The sequence below is a fragment of the Betta splendens genome, chromosome 21 (assembly GCF_900634795.4).
Source record: "Betta splendens chromosome 21, fBetSpl5.4, whole genome shotgun sequence".
NCBI lineage: Eukaryota > Metazoa > Chordata > Actinopteri > Anabantiformes > Osphronemidae > Betta > Betta splendens.
The window spans coordinates 14,645,794-14,670,088 of record NC_040899.1 but is presented as its reverse complement, the minus strand read 5'-3'; the positions used below and the strand labels follow the sequence as shown (position 1 = coordinate 14,670,088).

Sequence of the window (24,295 nt, the reverse complement as noted above, 5' to 3'; positions counted from 1 at the left end):
AGTTGCATTTCAAATATGTTGCAGGCTTCCTTGTGCTTATCAGTAAAAACACATAATTAAAACAGGAACTACTTTAAGTTGTTATATGATTTATGTTATTTTTATTTTATTATTTGTCAACACTGGATTATGACCTTACATTGAGTGTACTGATGTTGCTATACTATACAATACACTGACCTATTTAAAATGGAAGATGTTTGTGTTTACACATTTTCTAGTCCATAATGATTGTTTATCACTGAAACAGGTTCTGCAGGTGGCAACTGTGTTAAAAATGGAAATTGAATGGAATTTAATGGAATCCAAAGCAGTGAATGGAATTGCTTTCTGTTTAGTTGAGTATCTCTGTATCTCAGTATCTCAGCGCTCTGAGAACAAAGTGTTCTGCTGGGAGCATAAGGAACTGTAAGATAAGAAGGAGCTTTATCATTAAGAACTTTGTAGGTGAGTAGGAGAATTTTAAATTCTATCCTACATTTTACAGGCAGTCAGTGCAGAGAAGCTAATGTAGGAGAAATGTGATCTCTCTTTCTAAGTCCTGTCAGAACTTTGGCTGCAGCATTTTGAATAAGCTGTAGGCTTTTTAAAGAGCTGTTAGGACATCCTATGAGTAAGCAGTTACAGTAGTCCAGCCTAGAGGTAACAAATGCATGGATCAGTTTCTCACTCTGATCACTCTGAGAGAGGATGCTTCTGATTTTAGCTATATTTCTGAGATGAAAGTAGGTGGTTCTGGAGATTTGTTTAATGTATGATATAAAAGAGTGATCCTGGTCAAAGATGACACCAAGGTTCCTCACAGTAGAATCTGAAGCTAATGTTATGCCATCCAGGGTGGCCATCTGACTCAATAGTGTCTCTCTCAGATTTTTAGGCCCAACAATAAGAATTTGAAGGAAGTTTTGAGACATCCAGGATTTGATGTCTTTTAAACAACCCTGAATTTTGACTAGTTGATCTGTTTCATTTGGTTCCAAGGACATATATAGCTGAGTATCATCTGCACACAATAACAATGAAAATGAATAGAATGCTTCCTAACAATCTCACCTAGAGGAGACAAACAACTTTAATACAACATGTATGTCTACACTAAATCCCACAAAAACAAACAAAATAACATGAAATAATTTCCATTCATCCATCTATTTTCTATCGCTTGGTCCCATGCGGGGTCGCGGGGGTGCTGGAGCCTATCCCAGCCATCTACAGGCGTACACCATGGACAGGTAGCCAGTCCATCGCAGGGCAACACAGACAGACAAAGGGAGGAAGCTGGAGAACCCGGAGAGAACCCACACGAACACAGGAAAAACATACAAACTCTATGAAATAATTTAGTTATACAAATAATTTAGTTTTACTGTTTCATTTGTAGACTGCTACACAGTTAATAAAATCATTTATCGTGAGAACATTGAATTGAATGTTGTTTTACACAACACAAAACATATAATAAACCTGCAAATCTTACTGTAGGTACACAACATCAATATTTATCACTATTAATTAAAAAAAACAAAATTTTTTGAATGGTCAAACATAAAAAGCCTAACTGGCAGGCAAGTGCTGAATGATTCATCAATAAACATACAAGAAGGTACTGTCAAACATGGGAAACCAATTTGGGACCTAAGTAGTGGTTTTAAAAGCTAATTTAATAAAAATACAAGATTTAAAACTCTCAGTTATTTTCATATAAAACTTAAGAATATAGAAGTAGCACATTAAAAATAACAGTCAAAATGCAGCTTTAGAAAGCACACAAACTAGTTATCATACATGTCATATAAAAACGTAAAACAGGCATCAGATCAGTGTCTCTGATCTGTCATTTGTAAAAATCACCTGTGAAGCAAAGGAAATAGATCGTGTGACTCAAAACACTGAGATCTCATTTGCGTTTGTCACTGCATTGTGACGCCTGTAGTGGTCCAGGAGGTTCTTCCAAGTATGACTGCAACTGAGCAACTCTTGGTCCCCTTTGAGGAACAAGAAACATTGTAGTTATATATTCAAGCTACACATTGTTTTACAATAAGCTAAATATCAAATCTCACCAATGATGCACAGTCCCTCTTTGGCCCTGGTGATGCCCACATTTATCTGGTTTGGATCACCTACGAAGCCCAGATGTTTGGACAACCACGCTCTGTCTGGTTCACTCATAATCTCCTCACTTGACAGGGAGCACACTGTAGATATGATGACGTAACGCCATTCACTTCCTACAAGACCAAATGTTATATGTCACATGGCGAGCTATCAGAAGATTTGCAGAAGTAGAAACAAAGTTTGCACATGCATGTTGTAACCAGAACCCCCCCCCCCCAACTTAGTGGAGAAGCAAGCATCTGTCTGTCTGCCTTTGGTGTGTGAAATCTGTGAAAAAGGGGACAAAAAAATTATCTGTCCACACAACTGATTGCTGCTCTTTAAATGTACCGGTAATAGAAAAATACAAAGGCACGGCTTTTGTCTTGACAAATTGTCACAAAGTTATAGACTTTTTCCTAATTTAATTGTTTAGTCAACCATATAACAGCTGCTTTCCTAAATGGAATAAGATTTATTTTTGCCACAATTTAAATTGTTGCCACTTAATTGCATTCACCACTTGGTGGCAATGTAACTGCATTGACTTAATCACTTCCACTTTAGCAGTCAATTAGAACTTTGAAACAGTTCTTTAGAAACAGCAGTTTACTCTGGAACCCATTTCCATTCTAGTTTTCAGATGTAATTTACTGTGATTTACGGACTATAAGCTGCTACATTTTTCACATGCTGTAACCCCGCAGCTCAAACAAAAGTTTGAGTTGTGGATTTTTAAGGGCTTATGAGCTCCATGCTGTCAAATTTACCAGTAACCTCATCACGTCAGACCAATAAAATTACCAAATAGGTAACAGGGGTCCAATGAAATTACCAGTAAATAAATAGGTATAACAGGGAGTCAATGAAATTAGTATGTAATTTAAATAAACTCTGTTAGCATAATGGAAAACACAAATGTATGAGACATTATGAGACAGCTTTTAAGTTACTGTAAGTCTCCCAAGTAAAGATAGCCGAGAATTCCATCAGACCAGACAATAGCATAAATATGGACCACATACTCTTTATTGTTTGACCTGCCTCTCACTTGGACTGTTAACAAGGAAGGTTAATCGTCCACCATGAAAAAATTACTTGGCCATTAGAGATTGCTTTTGACTTGTGTTCTGAGCTACACAGTGACAGCGGGGGGGTCCTCGAGACGAAAGTGACATTGAGAAGGACTATGAAAGAGAGGCTGTGTGATGAAGAAACACTGAGGCTGTTCAATTTGGACACTGAGGAAGAGAGCCTTTGTGGTGTTACTGTGCAGGAGGAAGATACGTAGCGATCAGTGACTTTTTTGGTAGACTGCTATATTTCAGCCGTGTTACAGGCACTTTTCAAAAGAAGCATTTCGCCTTTAATAATTTAATTAAAAGTTACAAAAATCTTTGTGATGTGTGCGTTACAATGTGGACACCAATGGCTTATAGACAAGTGCGACCAATATCTGCACAGGTGCACTCAATAGTTTGGAATTTACAGTGGTAGTGTACATTCTTGCTTCTATGTTGGGATTTGTAGCAGATTTGTAGTTACTGTACCTTGACTTTTAGTGATTGTAGTGACAGTGACTTTATCCATTTTCTTCTGCTTCAGCTCATCTCTAATTTCCGATACTTGGGCATTATAAGGAGACAGAATCACAATGCTTTGCTGTTCAACCTTGGCAGTCTTCACCAGCTTTTCTGCAATGTCAATCTGCAGGTGGACCAAGCCCAGATCAGCAAGCAGAAGAAACTGTAAATAACGTCACCAAATGCAGTGTTTTGATTGTGGACACAAGACATTACCACTGTGTTTCTTTCTTCCTTATTTGCTTTCGAGTTCTCGTTGCCCTTGGGTGTGTTAACAACCAGGCTGATGGTTTTTCCTTTTAGGTCCCCAAAGACAATTGGCATGGTTCTTCCTTTAACATGCAGGACACTATTCGGCTGCTCCACTGCAGTCATCAGTTTTCCCTCATAAAATTCATCTGATGGGAACCTGCATATATCTTCATGCTATAGGAACATAAGCCAAAGTTATTATTACTTCAATAGATAAGACCTTTAAGATATTAACTGAAAATTGGACAAAACAAAATTTGTTCTGGTCTGGTCTGGCTCTGACTTTTTCACCAACAACCAATGTAAGCTGTCCATCTGATGTGCTCTTTCCTAATCCTGTCTAAGGAGAACCTCAGCATCTTCATCTTTGCTGCCTTCTTCAGCCTCGAGTCTCTTCATCACTGCCACCCTCTCTAACCTATAGAGCACAGCTGGTCTCACCACTTAGTTGAACACCTTTTCTTTGAGTCTTGCTGACACTCTTCTGTTACACAACCCTTTTTTAAGTACTTAAACTTCACCTCAGCCCTGTAACCTCATTGTTTCACCTCGCTCCACATTCCGTATTCCGTTTTACTATGACTGACCTTCATGTCTTTTCTTTCCAAAGCAAACCTCTACCTCTCCAGCTGTACAGGGAGATTCATCAAAGCTGATCCTTGGTGTTGATCCTTGGTGTAGTCCCACCTCCACCTTGAACTCATCTATCTGACCTACATGTATAGCACATCTCACCGCTGTCATATTCCTCTCATACATCCTACACTACTCTGGCGTACATCTCTGCCACTTACGACAACCTCATACTGTACCACAGTCCTTGTTGTGGTACCCTGTCATACACCTTCTCTAAATCTACAAAGACACAATGCAACTCCTTCTGACCATCTCTGTACTTTTCATTTCAAGTTGTGTGTAAATCAGTTAAAACCTTCTATGACTTCCAGTCTATCACTGTGTTTGTACCTGTGGTTGGTTATTAGTGTAAATCCCCTACCCATTCCAGGCTGCATACCCTGCTTGCTTTAGATCCAACTAAATCTCACCATTCTGTACTGGGTGTCCAGCATCACTGCTCTCTGCTCATGGATTGTAATGTAACGTTCAAACAGAGACCTGGCCATTCCCAGCTTCCTCACATGCATATTCTTCACAATAGGTCTTAATTGTTTGTGGTCTCCAATCAAAACAACCTGAAAGAGATATTTTAAAACATTAAAACTAATTATTAATAATTACAATAACCAACACCAAATGAACATCATGGCCATCTGGCGTGAGGGGGCAATAAGTGAAAAGCCAAACCTTTTCTGGTTTGTTGCAGACTAATGGAATCAGAGCCTGGGGTTCAGTGGCCATTGCACATTCATCAATGAGAATCTGACGTGCACTGACTGTGTTGACCAAGCTTGGAGTGGAAGATGTTGTGCATGTGCACAGTATGATGTCATGCAGTTTCATCTCATATTCTCGAGCATTTCTCAGAAGTCTTTTGTATCTAGGTTGAGGAAAAAGCAGTACACTTATAAAATTAGTCTTAAATAACACTTATTTTTATTAGATTATATGTATGCAAGCGTATTTTAGAATGTAACGCCTACTATCTGTATAATGAAGCCTAGTCCCAAGCTCTAAAAATTGATCTTAGGATGTTCTGAAATATTTAAAGACAAAATTCTAGTAAGTCGTCCACTTATATATATATATATATATATATATACTGTTTCATCGGGAACACCAGGTTAATGTTACTTACCTGTTAGCGTGCACTTTCAATGACAGAGCAATTTGTGGATGTAACGCCTCTTCTTACCTACCTACCTGTTAGGGCGTTATGTGATGTAAACCAAGCGCTTCATCCACAGATTGGTTCACACATGCACAGATCTAATCTGACCCTAATTTGACTCCATATTAAAGCCACTGGTGCATATAAACTTACGTTTTCACCTCTTCATCAGTCAGCTCCTTTGCTTGTTTTTCCAGGGCAAGCTTTATGCGGTGGTCAAACTCCTTTATTTGACTTGAGTGAGGATTGTGGTCCAGTCGTATGCGGTGATGCAGAGTAATACTCCTAATAGCATGGAAAATATGCCAGATGTGATAAATGTTTCAACATTCAATTGTTTGCTGTTGTCTGGTGGGTTTACTATACCTGAGTTCTGGTTTGGAACGATCTAAACGCAATGTCCTTTGGGAAAACTGAAGAGTACAGTCTGGATAAGGATAATCAAGCATCTCAACCTGTTGGCTGTAGACTCTAAGAGGCTTTATGAGGTCACCAAACTTCAACAGGTACTCTGTGTTACAAAGGTCAAAACAAGAGATTTGTAAGAACATTATACAACATGAGTTACAGAAATCGAAGGAAACAGAGTCACCTGCCTGCAACAACATCTACAGACTTGTTGGATGGGCCACAGTAGAGAATCACTTCCTTCTTGTTTTCACCTATTGGGCCAACACACTTCCTTTGGTTTTTTAAGTTGAGTTCAAGGAAACAGTAGACTATGTACACACCAACTATGGTCTTTCCTGTTCCTAAGAAACGTAAGAAAAACTGGTTATGCCTTTTCAGAAATCTTTAGGGTTTAGGGTCAATACAAGGTGTTTATGTGTTACCAGGTGGCCCCTGAATAAGTGTGAAAGTATCATTCAGAGCTTTATCCACAGCACGTTGCTGACTTTGGTTAAGGTCTGGTAGCACATTTGGTAGCTGTTTCCTGACAACATTCCATACAGCTTGTACTGCAAAGGAAGTACAATTGGTGGGGTGTTGGCAGAAACTATAAGAACCCATACCCATACCCAACATACCCTATTGATTAATTTCACTGTGGATTAACAGACTTACTCTGTTTTGGGATTCGACTTCCAAGTGCTATTTTCCTCACTAGTTCACAGGCAGATGTAATCGAGACCACAGCAGTTTCTTTCCGGCTAGATTAAATTGAAAAAAAAAAAACAACCTCAATTGTAGGCTGCAAAGACAGCGGTAGACGGAAATAGAAAATCCAGCTGCACAATAGTTTACATAAAGTATACTTGCTTACTTACATGTCAGGCAAAAGCTTTGGGATTATTTCAACAGTGAAGTCTGTGTCTTTCTGAAAGACGCACTTAGGAATGGTCTCCATTGGAAGATGATTTATGTAAAATTCCACTTTAATTCCTGCATTTGGTGGATTTTTCTGTTCATCTGTTTTCCGCGTAACACCATGAGCAACCCATGTGAACTCGTTTTGGTCCACCACAGCAGAGTGTTCAGGCGCACGATCCATCTTCAGACCTCTTTTTCGTATGCACAGTAGGCATTTTGATAGGTTACACTCAATGGCCCATTCCTTAATCCATGACTGTAATAAGAAGAAGCTTCCTGTTAGTTCAGCTTCCTGTTCTTGCCTAAACTTAACCACCAGGTTCTCAATGAGGATGCTATCACTTTCGTCCACTGCAGTTGCAGCGGATTCCATTTCGCACAGTGGTTTCCAGATCCGTACATACTCGTCTGTGTCCTTATAATAAAACCTTGATGGTTCATCTGCAGACTGGGAGAAGCATGTGATAGGGTTGTGGACGTGGTCCACACAAATCTCAAACTTGGGTGTGATGTGCACCAACTGAACAGCAGGCATGTGGACACATCTATTAATCTCTGATGTCAGTTGGATTAGAAGGGTGTCGCCTGCCCGCAGCTGCAGGGAGATGTCAACTTCATGCTCCTTATGGACATCTGGCATCAGTTTCTTCTCACATAAACTTGTGTTAGCCAATAAATGAAGAGAATCTTGCTCCTGGCTTCCTTTTTTTTTTACTTGTTCTGGATTATTTTTAATTATTAGATCCTTTGCATGAGTCCAGTTTTCTTTATCAACTGCTCCAATAATGTCCTTCCATATTTTCATGGGAAGCTCAACGCAGGGTCCAGAGTCTTGTATTAGTTTAATTTCTTGGTGAATGTCTGTGGTGCCAGGTGAGTAAATCCGCCTTTTCCACCAGAGGATAATGCACTGATTTGTTTTATCATACTGTGGTTGGTCCTCCAACTGTAAATCCTTGTACATAATTGATAATCTTTCTGCAAATATGTTCTTAAAGGGAAAGGACACAGTGAAACTCTCTCTTTCTTGTTCTGCACTAAGTACAAATACCACCTTGGAAGCACTTTGCTTTTTCATTCTCATTGCACAAGAGATCTGCTCAGCCTTTTGTTCATATTCCTTTGCATCCTTGAGGTTGCGCTCAAATTGCCCACACAATGTCTTAATCTCTGCCCTACTGTACAGGACAGGCTTGTTACATATGGCAGAGTGCAGAAGTCTTTGCACGATGAGGTCCATGTACCGACGGATGGGGGAACTTGCTTGTGTATAACAGTTGACATTCAGAGAATAATGCCCCACATCTGCTTTGGGAGACGATTTGGAACAGATGACATACGCTTTACTTAGGCATTGCCTGAACTGATCAGTGACTGGCTGTAGCAGAGGGTAGATGTCGTCTGCAGCAATCAGGTCGACTAATTTGTCCATGTCATTTTCTTTGGCTGCTGACTTTATATCTTTCCACACTTCTGAGAGTATTTGGAAGTTTTCAGAGTTTGGGACTTTCCCATCATTCTTTTGACCATCATGGTTAAATCTATGTCGCACATAGAAAGAAACTGGTATGAATTCTCTGCATTGCTCTTTGAATTCTTCGACCTTTGCAGTCTGTGGTCCTTCCTGACAGCGGAGGGGTGTACAATACTCTGTTGGCTCTCTCGGGTGAGTCAAAGTCTTTGCTACTTGTGTGTTGAACAGTACACTGAGCTCTTCAATCATTAAATGGGCTTTTCTATTCCCAGGCACTCTATCAGAATCAGGCTGAGAATAAGCCCAATCTTTAGGTTGTCTGTTTTTTCGTTGGGTTTTAGCGAAATTGTACGCCAATTTGACACACTTCTGTCTGTGCATCTCTTCTTCATCTACCCTTGACAAGCCCTCCTCTGGGTTAGATGTGTTGGGTGGTATGTCGGTAGATTCTCTATTGCTTTTACAAATGATGTCTTCTGCCTCTTTATAGGACAACTGCTTTTTAGATTCAATCATTGAGAGCTGAAATTTAGGATCCCCAATGATCTCATTGGTCTGCTTGTTTACTTTCATCATCAATGAAACCACCCTGCGTTCTTCGTTTTGCAGAAGACTGAAGCGACTAGTGCTCAAGTTTTCACGGAACATATAAAAGGGCTTTTCCCCCCTGCAGTAAAATGTTGCCCCTTGTTGTTTCGCATGCTCATCCACAGCACTACCTCGGCTCACAAAGCTCGCCACATCTGCAATATGGATTCCCAACTCATAGTGATCTTTATTTTCCCTGACACTGATGGCGTCATCCAAGTCTTTTGCTCCCACTGGATCAACCGTGAAGGTAAATAAATCATCAATCATCTTTTGTCTGTGCATCTCATCTTCATCCACCCTTGACAAACCCTCCTCTGGTTTAGATGTGTTGGGTGCAATTTTGAATTCTACACTCAAGACACGTAGAGCATCTGAAGGGCATCTGACTGAAAGGATATTTGTGACTTTCCCCAGTGGAAGATAACAATGTTCTTTCCATCCAATCACTTGCACCACAAATACATAGTTCTGTCTGAGCTTTTCATTAATACGCTCAAATGCTGAAACACTCCAATATCCATAACTTTGCTCCCATATTGGAATGAAGTTACGTCTGTTCTTTTTGACCAGTATGCGTACATTAGGTGCTGTTTTTGTGGTGGGTATCATCGTCCTTCTTACAAATTGGTCTTCTGAATGTCTTGGTTTGCTGTGATCCTCATCCTCAAGCCGGCAAATGAGTACACGGGCTGATTCTGCTTCTTTGGTGACACTGACCACCTTTGTTTTTTGCAGGATTACTTCATCTCCACTGAAGGCTCTGCCCAGGTTTTCCCTTCCATTAATGTAAATTCGTCTGCTGAAGTTATTGAATGGTATGACATAGCCTTTGTTGTAGGACTCCCTGAACAGCGTTCCTTGCATGAACATCTCTGGTTGTTTTTTACATAATTCCACAACCTGAGAGTCAACCGTACAGATGGATCTTGACTTATGATGGTTAGAGTTTTCAAATTCCAAACTTTTTTCAAAAGAGTTATCTTCTGCCTCTAGTTGCTCAAATTCCTCTTTCAGCTCTTGAAGTATTGCGTCACTGGAAGTGTTGCTCTCCTTCATGTGGTTAGTCTTTTGGAACCTAGAGGTTTCCATCACATCTTTTTCAAAGTAATCTTTGGTGAAATGCTGTGGTGCAACACTATTGTTTCTGATGCAGTGGTCTATGTAGCTCTTCCAGATTTCAGAACAGTTCCCAAAGCAACTGAGGGCAACAGCATCTCCAACTACGACCACCTGGGACTGAGCCCTGGTCATTGCAGTGTTTAGCACACGGGCATCATTAAACAGCTCCAGACCAGAAAGGTCTGACGTTTTTAGGCTGTCACGTGTTTGTACAACTGCTATTATGACTGCCCTGAACTGTTTTCCTGTTGGCACATAAAGAAGAGTTTTAAGCATGTACAGTAGCAATAGTATTTGTGGAAAAAACGATCGTTGTCATTTAGAGGCCAGATATACAGTTGGAATGATCTCCTGAGTAAAATATTGGGCCAATATTGCAAAAGAAGTTAAAATTACCTTGTACATTTGCAAGATTCTCAACATGGACTTTTCTCAGGCTTTGCCTTGAAAGCATGTTCCTAATTATCCAAGTCTATAAATCATAAGATCAGAAAATCACAAATATGTTCCCATTTAAAATATCAGTGCCAATGTATTAGTGGTTTATGTATTACCTGGCATCCCTCTGACAAGACACAGATGGAGCTTTGGTCTCTGTAGCCCCAGGCTGACGGCCAGTGGTCGATGATTTCTTTCACTGCTTTCAACACATTCTCGACGACTTCTTTGTTAAACCATGACATGGAGAAAGGTTCCAAAACACACTCTCCTCTCACATGGAACATCTTAAGTGCATGGCCATTTGCAGGAGCTGGAACATTTCCACTTGCTTTGATAACATCATTTTTACCAACATAGAAATGAGTGGACACAAACTCCACAATTTCTTTGGTTGAACGATAGTTTTCACTGAAAATTATTCTACTGTTTTGGGCAGCCTCGCACTTTTCTTCTTGATAGTAGTGGAACAAGCGATTGAGCAGTGTGTGGTTTGAACGATGATGATCATCTACTGAGAAAAGCTTTGGCCCCATTTGCATGTGATCTCCAGCTAAAACAACTCTAGTGTTTGGCCCAGAAAGTCCAAGCGCCATCAAAGCTTCACATTCCAGCATCTGAGAGGCTTCATCAATTAGAATATGAGTGAAGTATCCCTCTGGAAGCTGGAGGTCATGAAAATGTTTTGCCATTGTTGTGGTCGTTACAACTACTTTGTGGCAGTCTAGGGTGGCTTTTGTAGGTAGTAGAAAATATGTCCTATCTTCTGACAGAAAACAATATTTCAGTGTAATATCATCTGTGGCCAACAAAGCACCCCCTTGTTTGTTTGCTTTTATTCGAATTGGCTTAATGTCATTGTTTTTCTTTTCGATGAATGGGTGGAAGTGATCTTTGATATACAGATCTGCAGAACTGAAAAACAAAACACAAAACCATTATACATGTGAGTCTCTAGATATGAGTTTATTCCACAGCGGCTGTTTGATGTTTTGGATGTGACTTGGTACAGTATACTTGCAGTATGTATTACCTGTTGGTGTGGGTGCAAATGAGCACTTTATTGTGAGGCTGCTTACACAGCTCTCTGGCTGCTGTAGCAAGAGTGAATGTTTTTCCAGTTCCAAAGGGTCCATAAATGAGGAGTGGTGCTACAGATCCTTTTCCAGTGGAACTCCCTGTGATAAAATGAACTGCTGACTGCTGCTTCAGATTGAGCTTCTCATAGGAGTTGTTATTCACAGGGACGGTACAGTTCTTGAAGTCTGGGAGCACCCTGCTTGTATCAGGAAGCAGGTCTACAGCCTTATGCATGGTGCAGAAGCTGGAGCGGTTCTGCTGAAACTGGATTTCCATCTGATACAATTCATCGCTTTTCAGTTTAAGATCAGAGCAACATTGTTTAGACAGCTTCAAATAAATTTCATTTTCTCTTGTTTGGTCTTGAAGAATGATGGCTTCATAAACCTTGGGGTTATGATCATGAGATGATACAGGAGCTATCAGGGCAGACTGGATGCTACGTTTTAGTACCTGTCCCTCAGGGGTGTCTGGCGTGAGGTCGCAACGAATTGAGACAGTGCAGAATAATTGACCCTGAGGAGCAATTGTCATTCCACACTCTGTGCTGTACATTTTAGTGAGTGTTTTGATTTCTCCACAAACATTTAGTCTGAAAGCAAGACAAAAAAACTATATTGAAGTTAAAATGTACATATTGCAACTATTAGAATACAGACAAGCACGTTACCTGGAAATAACCTGGTCCTCAGCCTTTTCCTCATTGTACAGGAAGTGGTGCATTCTCTCTTTGTAGTTTTCTTTATTCAAAGGTTTTTGGAAGTTGTGGGAGAACTTGTATGAAAAGTTCAACTGAGGAGGCTTGTACTCCTTCAACAGCTTATCTTGTTCTTCGGTCCTGGACAAAAATGGAACAATAACTCTGTTCCCCCGATGCCAACGCTCAGCACTTTGAAAGGCGGCTCCACTGTTCACTTCTGGTTGCTCGATGTCATCTGATTCTATTTTGCCAACTTGTGCTCTGAGCTTCCTCAAGAGAACTGGTCTCATGTCAAAGTCCAGCACCAACCACTGCTCATAACGGCCTGGGTTGATGGACGTAAAAGACACTGTGATGTTATAGGACATGTCTTCACTATTCAATCTTTCTCCAGGGCAATAGATGCATGGTGCCAAAGTGGTATCATCAAGTGTGAAGGAACCTCCTGGTTCTTGCTTCAGCAGCGCCACATGCAGAAGTTTTCTCTGTACACAAGTAACCATTTGACATTAGATGACTAGTGTTTGTTTTACTCTACATGTCTGCTTGCATTGTTTCCTGGAGTGTTCCGGAAGGCACTTATAAATAAAAAATATTCTCATTATTGTACTGTATCTTCATTATCCTCCCATTTTCTACAGTTTATTCGCAAGGTGGGGGTTGCCAGTGTTATGGGAAAAATTGTCTCTTCCTTATTTCTATGTGTCTTCCTTATTTCTATGTAGTTATTATATGATTTATGACTTATGTTCAGCAAATAATATTTTATGTTTTCTCTTACTGTATGCATTTGACATTTGACCTAGATTGTTCAATGGTTGTCTCTGCCTGATAGACTCTCAACTCTAGCTTCCAAACCCAAGGTCGGGGAGTTGTGTCTCTGTCTGTTGAGACTTGGTGCTCCTTTCTCACAGATAGTTGGGTGTCAGCAATGCAGGTGTGAGAAAGTAAAAATCTTCACACACACTGCGACAGGGAGGAGATGGTGCATGTAATTTGATTGGGTTAGAAAGACAGTCCACCCTAGTCGGACAGAGAAGCTAAAAGGCAGAAACAACACAAGGATTGTGGGTACACCTTCGTGGTGTGTGCACTGATCTCCCCAGCTGGTTTTTGGTTTGTTGATGTGCACGATCAACATCCATGCTTTTTATTTGCTTTCCCCATTATTTTTATTTTCTTTATTATTTCAATAAATCGCACAAAAGGACAACTCTCTCTCATCTACTTCTTTATGGAAAATTTCCACCACACCAGTCCATCGCAGGGCAACACACAGACAGACAACCATTCACACACACTCACACCTATGGGCAATTTAGAGTGACCAATTAACCTAATGCATGTTTTTGGACCGTGAGAGGAGACCCAGGAGAGAACTCGTGAATGGAACCCAGGGCCTTCTCACTGTAGGTTGACAGTGCACTGCACCACCGTGCCACCCTATCTTCATTATATGAAACAATATAAAGACCTGCTATACGGAAATTGCATTTTAGTTAAATCCAGTACCGCAATCATAGTACTGTAGCTGCTTTTCCTTTCTAAACATGAGTAATATTTTTTTCCCATAATGATGTTTTTTGTACATTTTCTTATTATCTTTTAGGAGAAGCCTGTGTTACTTAACTAAGTCAGAATGTGCCAGGGTACAAATAATTTTAGGCTTGACTGTAGATTATTCTTTCATATCTTCATAATTTGGGCCCAGGCTGCCACTGTGTCGCATTACAAACTTATGGTCAATATGGTTAAATTTATGCTCTAACAACATTCTATTTACAGTATATGCACAGTATATACAGTACAGTAATGAAGCTGGAGATCATACCTCTGTTTCAACATTGAAGTTCCATTTCAGTGTTGCATTGATTTGTTCACATTTCTGCGTTAAATCTTCATCACAGGAGATTTTGACATCATCGACTTGTTCAGATATCTGTTCAGCATTGGAAATGGGAAAATTAAAAACTTGATGTTTGTTGACCTGGAGAAAGGGTATGAATCCAGAGAACTGGAAATGACTGAGTCTGATGATTATACTACTTACAATGTGCACTTCATTGCTACTGTTTTTATATTCATCCAGGAGCCTTTCATTGTAGGACATGAGACCCTGGGCTTCAATGTTGTGTCTGATCTCCTCTTCCTCTTCAGCACGCATCATCCACTCCTGAAGCTCTTCCTCAGAATGAGCCTTTGGGCAATTTACGCCATACTCACATGTTGCTGGTCTAGAATGAAATGAGAAAATAAACCAGATCTGGGAACTTTAAGGTTTAAAATATTTATCCATGCACTGACTATAAATGACTATAGACATGCCTAACTTAATCAAACAGTAGAATCTGACCTACAACGATTTATGTATATATCTCACATGCATCAAATTAATGAATTTAAATCTGTTTGCAGCTATGTAAATGCAAAAAAGCCTAAACTGTTACTACTGGTTTTGGATTATCACTGGAGATGTCACATGAATATATTAACAAGGATTACTGATAAATACTATGCTGTTTTGTTGTGGAGCACAGGGGAATGTTGAGACAAAGAGACAGACATGTATAATTACAACTGCATAAAAAAATACAATAGCCAAACATGCACAAAGGTGTACAAGGACACCTTTAAAAGCTAAAATGACCAGCGGGGACAGCAGCCAAACCCAGTCAAGCGAGTGGTACATGTAAGTAGAAACCCAATCACAGGCGACCTGACGTAGTGAACCCAAATGCACAGCACCGAGACAGGAGGTAAGTAAAAGATTCTTTAATCGTGCGGCTGAGACTTGGTCGTACAGGCCAGGATCAGTACACAGCTAAGCACTGGCAAAAGGCACAGACAAGGAGTAGGCAGGCGACGGTCAAATATTAGGCACTGGTCAAAAACCAAAGACTTAGCTTCTGTACCAAGAGGACTAGACAAGAGAGAGCAAGACAAGGTCAGTAAGTGGGTCATACACAGACCAGGAGACAAGGTAACAATGCTGGAAAGTGTTGAGGTCATGCAACAGTCTGGCAACTGGCTGGTGTAAATACTGGAGCTTAAATACAGTACATGGTTGATCACTGATTAACAACAGCTGGTGAGACGTGACTGAGTGATCAAGGTGGAGCAGACAGAAAGCAGACCAGAAATACAACAAAATAAAACAGGAAATGGTGGCAAAAATTAGTCTAAGAGTCTGAGTTCATGACACCCAATAATTGGGATGCACCCCCAGAGTGAGGAGGGCAGACGCTGTGAACCACAAAAACAAAGCAAATGCATCCCCAAAGTCCCAGAAATGAAAGCCTGCTAGGAACCCACTGACACCAAAGGGTTTTAACAGAGCCACCCCAGTCCCAGCCACCACCCCTACCACCATAGTGGCTTTCAGCACAAGGGAGACAAGGGAGAGGACTTGCCAGCAGTGTGTATAAAATGTAATATTATTATAAGATATTTTTGAGGATTAATTTGGTTATTGTACCACTACAATGTTCTTGATTAATCAAAAATCCAAACCCTCATACCTGAACATTTAAGTAGTGTCAAGTTTTGTTTTTGTTAAGAAAATAGCTACATGTACACTATTATTAGGTGCATAATTATTATGCAACCAAATGAAAAAGAAAGATTTTCCCATCTCACTTGTACGTACATTTTCACATCTTAAAGTGAGAATAAACTCAAACTCAAAATTTGCAAATAAACATTTAAGAAATTTCAAAAAGCAAACTTCAGTGACCAATATAGCCACCTTTCTTTTTGACAACAGTCATTCATTCAGAGTCAGTCAGTTTCTTGAGAAATTTGAGAAATTCTTGTTAATAATGGATTTAAAAGAAGGTACTGACTCACAATTGCTTTATCTCTTCAGGCAGGGTATTCCAAAGTTTTGGCCTGACTGAGAAGGCCCTGTCCCCTTTTGATTTTTCCCCTTTTGAACTGTACTGGTACTGATGGCAACATTTTGTTAGCTAATCTCAGGTTGCATGAGGGTTTACATGGGCAAAGGAAATCAGATAAGTACTCAGGAGCTAAACCCTGTAAGGCTTTGTAGGTAAATAATAAAATCTTAAAATCAATCCTGAACTTAACAGGGAGCCAATGAAGAGAAGCTAATACGGGGGTGATATGGTCAAACCTCCCATTTTGCGTCAGCAGTCTAGCAGCTGTGTACTATGGGGTGCCGAATGTAAAAGTAGCACCTATAACTAGTTTTCTCACATTTAACTAAATGACACATGTTTTCTCACATTCTCACATTTTCTCACATTTAGTTAAATGTGCAAAAGTCTTAATATAAATGTTAAATATAAATGTAAATGTTTACCGAGTGTAAAACTGTATATTTAAGTAGACCTACGTCACTGAGTCAAACACCTCAAACAGTACGCACAGCCCCGCTAACATCTAACTCTGGATCGGTGGACGACAATACTGGAGAGAAACCTGAAGTCGAAGCAATCATTGTAATGGCAGGTGTGCTGAGGCTCCGGTTCAAACTGCTGTTCTGTCGTAAACACCATTAATGTGAACCTTAAACATTTACATTTAACATTTAACATTTACATTTAGACTTTTGCAAATTTAACTAAATGTGAGAAAACATCTATCCATCCATTTTCCAAGCCGCTAATTCCCATATGCGGAGTCGCGGGGGTGCTGGAGCCTAACCCAGCTGGCTATGGGCGAGAGGCAGGGTACAGGGTCGCCAGTCCATCGCAGGGCAACACAGGGACATACAACCATTCACACACAAACTCACACCTACAGGCAATGGAGAGAAGCCAATCAACCTAATGCATGTCTTCGGACTGACAGAGAGCCGGAGAACCAGGAGAGAACCACATAAAGGCACCAGGGTCGCCTCCGGGTATCGAACCTATCAGAACCTTCTCGCTGTGAGGCGACAGTGCTACCCACCGCACCATAGTGTTCTGAATAGTTTGTAGACATCTTAAGTTTTTTTAATTTAGACAGGAAAATAAGCTATTGCAGTAATCTAGGCGGGATGAAATAAAAGCATGAATAACAGCCTCAGCATCACTGAAGTTTAGCAAGGGTCTAATTTTAGCAATGTTCCTAAGGTGATAGAATCACGATTGGACCAATTTGGTAGTGTGATGTTCAAACTCAGATTGCCGTAGAAGAAAACACCCCCCATGTGGTGGCTGCTGAGACCGGCGGCCCTGTGCCGGGGTGGTACCATTTTCAGGGTTGGCGTGTGCCTGTCTCCGGGGAGCTGGAGGTGGGCCTCCCTGCCGGTGTGCGGGGGCGGACCTGGGGGTGGAGACCTGGGTGACCTGCGTCCGGGGGACTCCCTCTGGGGTGCCTGCCTGTGCCCGGAGGGGTGTCTCTCCCCTGGGGCGCTGCCCCTGCTCGGGTGGGGCGCTGCCTGCCTTAGTGGTCCGACGCCCTCTGGTAACTGCTCGGGCCTGTTGCAGGGGGGGTTGGCGGACTACTCCTGCTGATGGAGGGACCGGGGCTACTGGGAAGTGGTTCCGTCCCTTCCAAGTGGGATGCTCTGCAGTTTTAATTGCATTAGTCATACACACTTGTCCAGGAATCTGGGCGCTCCTTCCGGGGGGGCCAGTAGACGGAGCCTTCCTATTGATGGCTCTGTCTGCGGGACCCCTCGGAGAATTGGGTATGTCCCAAAGTTCCTCATACTTAGCCACATACACATACATTTAGGGCCGGGGGTGGGCTCCTTCACTGGGGCCTGGGGCTGAGGCCAGTTGTGGCCTCGGCCACTGGCCCTGGTGGAGAGATCACCACCCAGTTTTAACTGCAAAAAGACATTTAGGGCGAGGGGGGGCACTGTCTGGGGGGGACACCGTCAGCCAGCGGTTGTGCTCCTGGAGGTGTCATCCACCTTCAGTGCACTTTAGTTCCACACACCCACGTCCAAGCTGGGTTGCAGGGTTCTGGGGTGCCTTATTCTGCTGCCCTCTGCCTCCCCCGGGTTGGGGGTGTTGGGCGGGGCTCGGGAGGAGCTGCGGTCCCTGCCTTGGGCCACATGGACGGCATGCAGGAGACCTACCCTCCCCACGAATGTGATCAAGCGAATGGTGTGGGTGCGAGAATGTATCTGAGAGTGCATAGGTTCACGTATGATTGACTAGTTTGTTGTGAGAGAGTCTATGGTGTTTGTATGTGTTGATGTGATGATGTGTGTTGCACATGTGGGTGGGTGTATGCGTCTGTGTTTGTGTGAGTTGGTATGCGTGTGGTGCGGTTGAAGTGTGGGGGTCCGGTTTTTCGCCCGGGGTACGATGATCGTCTGCCTGGGTGGTCTCTTTTCTGCTGACCCCCACCAATTGCTGGCCTTGTGCTGCAGGCCGCTGTGGCGCCAGGGGATGAGGTCGGGCCGATGGGGTAGGCCCCGCTCCGCTCGTGTGGGGGTGGTGGACGGGGGGCGGGCCCCACTCTGGGCGCGGGGGAATCTTCTGGCGGGCTCCCTACGGACCGTGGGTCCTCGGGCTCTACTCTTTCAGGCCGACCCTCCCGTCGGGGGGAGTGTTTGCCCCTGGTTCTCATGGGGCGGACAGCATTGACCCCCGGTGGCCCACTCTGGCCTTGGGTGCTGTCTCTGTGGCTGCTGGAGCTCTGCCTGGGGGGCTCTGTGTGGGCGGCTTGGGTCGTAACACCTGCCCTCCTGGAACTGAAGGTGTGTGGGCTCCCTGGCTGCTGGGATTCCTTCCTCTGCTTGCTGGATGGGCGTAGTGGCCGAGCCCCTCACATCACTCTGGCTAGGGTATGGGATATGTATAATAATGCACCCCTGCTTCTTGTTTATTTTTTTTATTTATTTTTTTGCTCCGATTGCTTACTTAACAGATTTGCTTGGTTTCAGCAGCTGCTTGCACCCCTTACCCCCCCACCCCCCACCCCCCACCCTCCCGCATACACACCCTAAAGCAGAAACCTAACCTGTCCACCAACACAGCAACATCACACACATTTTGGATTAGCTAAATAAACCATTAAATAAACCATAAATCAGGAAGAGTATATATATTCTAAATATACTCTCCTTGTTAAAGCAAAGCTGTCCATCACAATATGGCATTCAGCGTAATATATGTTGCTTGCTAAACTGCTGGACAGAACAAAAAAAAAAAAAAAGAAGAAAACACCCAGATTTTTTGCAACTGGCTAAACATATTGTAATAACAGACTGGACAATGGCAGAAGGTTATTTGCCATATTTTCGGGCTTAATTATTGTAATTTCAGGGTTTTTTTGCATTTAATTGTAAAAAATTCAAGGACATCCAGTTTTAATATCTAATTTCAAGTCCGTTTAACATCTTCTTTGTATATGACATACAATCCTAGGGAGATAGAGCTGTGTATCATCAGCATAACAGTGGATTGAAACATTATGTCTTCAAGGGAAGCAGATCATTTGTGACTCTTAGAAGAGCTGATTCTGTGCTGTGGTTATTACGAAACCCGAATTGGAATTTTTCAAAGATGCTATTAGAAATTAGAAGTGCTAATAGTAACTGCTCTGAGACAATTTTCCTAAAATGTTTGAAAGAAAGGGTAGTTTAGATGTGGTACTCAGAACCTGCTTCTGTGCTGCTAGGATCAGTGTCTCCGTGCTGTCTTTCCGCCCAACTTTATCCAGCCACTGCTGGGATTTGTTGATATTAGCCACTTCTTCTTCTTTCTGCCGGTGGTATATACCATGTAGGGGTTTGTCCTCCCATGAGGGTTTCTCCTCCTCCCTCCACTCCTCCTCTGGTTTCTGCTGTCTGAGGTATTCACTAAGCACGTCCTCTTTTGGGGCCATCTTCCTGATGTTTTCATGTATCTTAGTTGTTTCATCCTGCATAGTGGCTTTGACGCTCAATAATCCTCAGCTTACTTCCTTCCGCTTACCTCAGTCTCAGGGTACTGGATTTTGGGTGAAACCTTACGTGCATTGTAAGGAACTTTCTTGTCTTGATGTCAGTGGCTTCCATCTCCTCTTTGAGCCAGTCTATTATGCCACTGGGGTACCTGATGACCAGAGGGTGTAGGTCTTGATTGCCTGGACTTTATCCTTTCTTTTATCTTGACCTTATCTATGAGAACTGAACACCTCATACTTCTTGACACTCCAGGTAGGTTGCAGTTGTGGAATATGGCAGCACTGGCGATAATAGGTTTATGTTTACTTCATTTTTGATTCTTCTCAAATCTTTGGGAGTTAATTTGCATATTTTCTTCCCAACACGTTTCTTGTAACCTTGTTGAGTATGTGCTGCAAAACGTTTGATGGCTCTGTGATCGCTCACCAGTATCTTAGATATTTTGAGAGTACTGCATCACAAGACCTTTAACATTCATTCATCCATCCATTTACTACCGCTTAGTCCCATGCGGGGTTGCGGGGGGTGGCTCCTCCAGCCCTTTACTCTCTGCTGGGTCAATGTCACCTCACCACACCATGCTGCTCAAGCCAGGATGCCCACCACGGACATGGACTTTTAAGAGACACTGTCTCCTGTCAGTCACACGTTGCTTTGCCTGTTAGACGTGCAAAGGCACCCGTCTTTGGTTCATCTTTTGCCTCCTCATATGCCATAGCTGTTGTCTCTTGTTGAGTCAGGGTGCTTATGTTAGCCACGGGTTGCGCTGCATGTAATTGCAGCATGTATTGGCACCTCTCACTTTCTGTGTAGTTCTAGCCACGTTGTTCATGCCATGCTTTAGCCACGTTGTGTTCATTCTTCTTAGATCTCCGTTAACTGCTCCATTCATTTCTTCCAGGAGGAAAAAATGAATGGACCAAGCTAAACAAAAGCTCTGTTTAGCTTTTGTTTAGCTTGTGTTGTTAGTGGTGACTAAGAAACTGTTTTCATTGATTCATGGCCCACACTGGCTCTGACTCGGTCCAAATGGACCCCCTTAGACTCGATCCGCAATCCTGGATCGTGGATCGTAACACACACACACACACACACACACACACACACACACACACACACACACACACACATACACACACACACACACACACACACACACTTACGGGTAAGAACACAGGGAGAACATGCAAACTCTACACAGAAAGGCACCTGGCCCGAAATGCATTAAATACAATAGGCATTAAATTTATACAGCTTGGAGTTGGATAAATACACAATAAAAATCACAATAAAATTGTGAGCAACTGTATCTGCAAATCATCCATGACAAATAAATTAAGCTACTAATGTTGTTGCAGAGCATTTACGTAATATCTTCATTAAATAAATGTTTTATTATTGTCAATCAATGAACCTATATGAAATATATATGTGTAAAACATGTTAAAAGAAGTCTTGATTACCTCTCGCACAGCCAGAATTGTGCTCTGTGGTTGTGTGGAGGCCGTCGTCCTCTCCACCTAGTGGTGGTGTCCTCAGACAGTAACTGTGCATGTTCTAAAGAGGAGCAGTGTTTGTAGAAGCTCTCTGGGGAGGACAGGACCAGGAGGCAAACTTTACAGTACATGGAGACCTGTCTGTGTTCGGTCTGTGCCTGCTGACCCACGTGAAGCAGATGCGGTTGAATGACGATGCCGCTGAGCTGCGCTTTCCACACGGCCATTTCCACCTCACTCTGAGCTGACTTGCAGTGGCCAGGCTTGTGCCAGCAGGGCTTGCCTTGCCTGACATGACTGCAGTACTTAAGCTGACAGTTGTGGGGAAGAGGACGCACCTCGCTGTAGATGTGCTTTCCACTTTTATCTGACAGGTGGTGAACTAAGGCTGGATCCCACGTGTGTGCTGCATCTGCTGAACAGGTGTCATTCCACCTTTTGGTTGTCAATTTCTGTGGGCTGTCATGAAAACAGTCTTTACAAAATTCTATGAATTCCCCTGAAAACTCGTTAAGTATGTTTTTAGCAGCTCTTTCTGGCGTCAACAGAATCGCCTCAGCCTGACACACTAGACGTAACAACTCATCTTGCTCTAGATTGTTGTCTCTACCATAGTTCCATACTACAGCCTCTTCAGTGCTTCTGGCGTATGTGCACCTTTGGCCATGTTGTGTACATCCAGAGCCCTCAACATAAAAGTCACACACTTGATAAAGCACATTTGGACCAAATGCTCTACTGATAGGACGCTCAGAGACAGGCCTCCATTCATCAGAAGCTTTAGCTTTGGCTAAAAGTAGAGTTTTACTGCACGTGTGACTAACTAATCCAACTCTGTAAGTTATTTCCTTGTCTTTAATGGCACATTGATCACACACAACCTTCAAATCAAGTGTAGTTAAGAGGCCACTTAGAGGTTCTGCACTGTTAACCTGATCGGGTCCTATCTCAGACTGGGCTATAAGGTTACATAGAAGCAAATGATCTAATTTATACTGTTTGACAAAGTTCCACACTGCAGCTTCCTCCTCACTTCTGGCAAAGGTGCATCGGTTCCTGTGCTTAGTGCAGCCAAAGTTCTCCACAAAGAAGTTACAAACCACATACTGACTGGGGTTAGGAAACGTAGGCCGTCTAGCAACAGGTCTCCATGTGCTGCCACCTCTGACTCTGCATAGCAGGAGATTACGTCCACACTGGTGCTGGACTGATTTTAATGTGTAGCTGATTTCTTTCTCTCTGACAGAGCACTGGGCACACACCAGCTTGATGTCATGTGTTGATAAGAGTGGAGCGAGTCTGGATACACCTTCTGACATTGTAAAATGTTCATAATGCTCCACTCATCAAATGAATGTGTAGTGGCCCTGCAGGCTGTTGGGTCCAGTGTGTAGACACTAAAACATGGGCTCAGATTAACTCCAAATGATTTTAGAAAGTCCAGTGGTGCCTAAATGTATCTAAAAAAGCAGAAAAATTAGACATTAGCAGTAATCAACATTAAATGTGTATAATTTCAAAAACATTCAAATACATAATAATGAATGCCTAATATATTTTGGATAACTCTTACATGCCCATAGCTATGAGCACATCAGTGGCTAAAAAGCGGGGTGATTTAAATTAGACAGAGATGAGGACAGGTCATGCAATCTGTGGCTGGTTAATGTCCAGATAAAAACCTCTGTCACTTCCCAGAAGTATTAAAAAACACTTAAAGTTGATCACTTCTGGCCGGAGTTAAACGTGCAGTAAACGCACGTGAGGTCCAGCAGATAGCGCCGTTGTGCATTTAAAATACAAAGCTGAGCCCACAGGAAGTGTCGGTCAGAAAGAAAAACAACCTAAACTCTAATAACAGCGCAACAAGGTTCAAAATATAAACAGGTACAGTGTACTCAAATATGTGACATTTAATGCAATAATAAAGTCATCCAGCAAACAAATCAAAATTTTATGCTTTTAACAATATAAGAAATAAGACAGCGCTACTAATACAAGCCGTGATTTATAAAATATTAAGAATAATAAGAGAATCAGAGCAATAAGAATAACAAATATTACTAATCACCGTGTTTAAATCCTTTATATCGCTGACGCCAACACTCCAACGTGATCATGCAACATCTCGTGTCCGTCTCAGCTGTGAGGCTTCAGAGCACACATTAACAGTGTACAGCCCCTCCCTAAAGCGGAAAACAGCAGAAACTCTCAGCCTGCGCAGCATTTGCTTTCCCACCTTTCCTCTTAGGTTTCGTTTCACACATTCTACGTCATTACGCACTTGAAATGATAAGCACGCGCTTTTCATTCCGCCACACCCTGGGACCTGTGCACAAACACGCAACACGAACGGTAATTAGAGTAATTATAAGATAAAAGGAAAAAACAATCAGCGACCTCGTTTAACAGCAGCTGCCTTGTCACGTGTCTGAATGAACTGTTCCTACGGTTTCCGCAGAGTAGCGAAGTTAATGTAATTAAAATGATTATAAATGTCATATAGGTGTGCG

The 24,295-nt window shown here is 42.2% G+C and overlaps 1 protein-coding gene across 2 annotated transcripts; it reads right to left on the bottom strand.

The window, feature by feature from the left end:
* Positions 1-85: 85 nt before the first annotated feature.
* LOC114846697 (helicase with zinc finger domain 2-like) lies at positions 86-23,993 on the bottom strand. Of its 2 annotated transcripts, XM_029135672.2 has the most exons (20): positions 23,854-23,993; positions 21,750-23,242; positions 14,485-14,668; positions 14,266-14,373; positions 12,405-12,919; positions 11,688-12,326; positions 10,771-11,569; positions 10,613-10,688; positions 6,990-10,461; positions 6,787-6,872; positions 6,555-6,680; positions 6,318-6,473; positions 6,088-6,232; positions 5,875-6,006; positions 5,238-5,430; positions 4,979-5,125; positions 3,897-4,106; positions 3,648-3,804; positions 2,064-2,231; positions 86-1,985 (listed from the first exon to the last, which is right to left on the bottom strand). In XM_029135672.2, the coding sequence occupies exons 2-20, from the start codon at positions 23,099-23,101 to the stop codon at positions 1,882-1,884; spliced, it is 8,769 nt and encodes a 2,922-aa protein (XP_028991505.1). In that variant the 5' UTR covers positions 23,102-23,242; positions 23,854-23,993; the 3' UTR covers positions 86-1,881. The 2 variants fall into 2 exon arrangements, with proteins under 2 accessions (XP_028991505.1, XP_055361307.1); XM_055505332.1 differs by lacking the exons at positions 86-1,985; positions 2,064-2,231; positions 3,648-3,804 and having other exon boundaries at positions 3,904-4,106; positions 4,948-5,125; positions 23,854-23,968.
* Between the last annotated feature and the right edge of the window lie 302 nt (positions 23,994-24,295).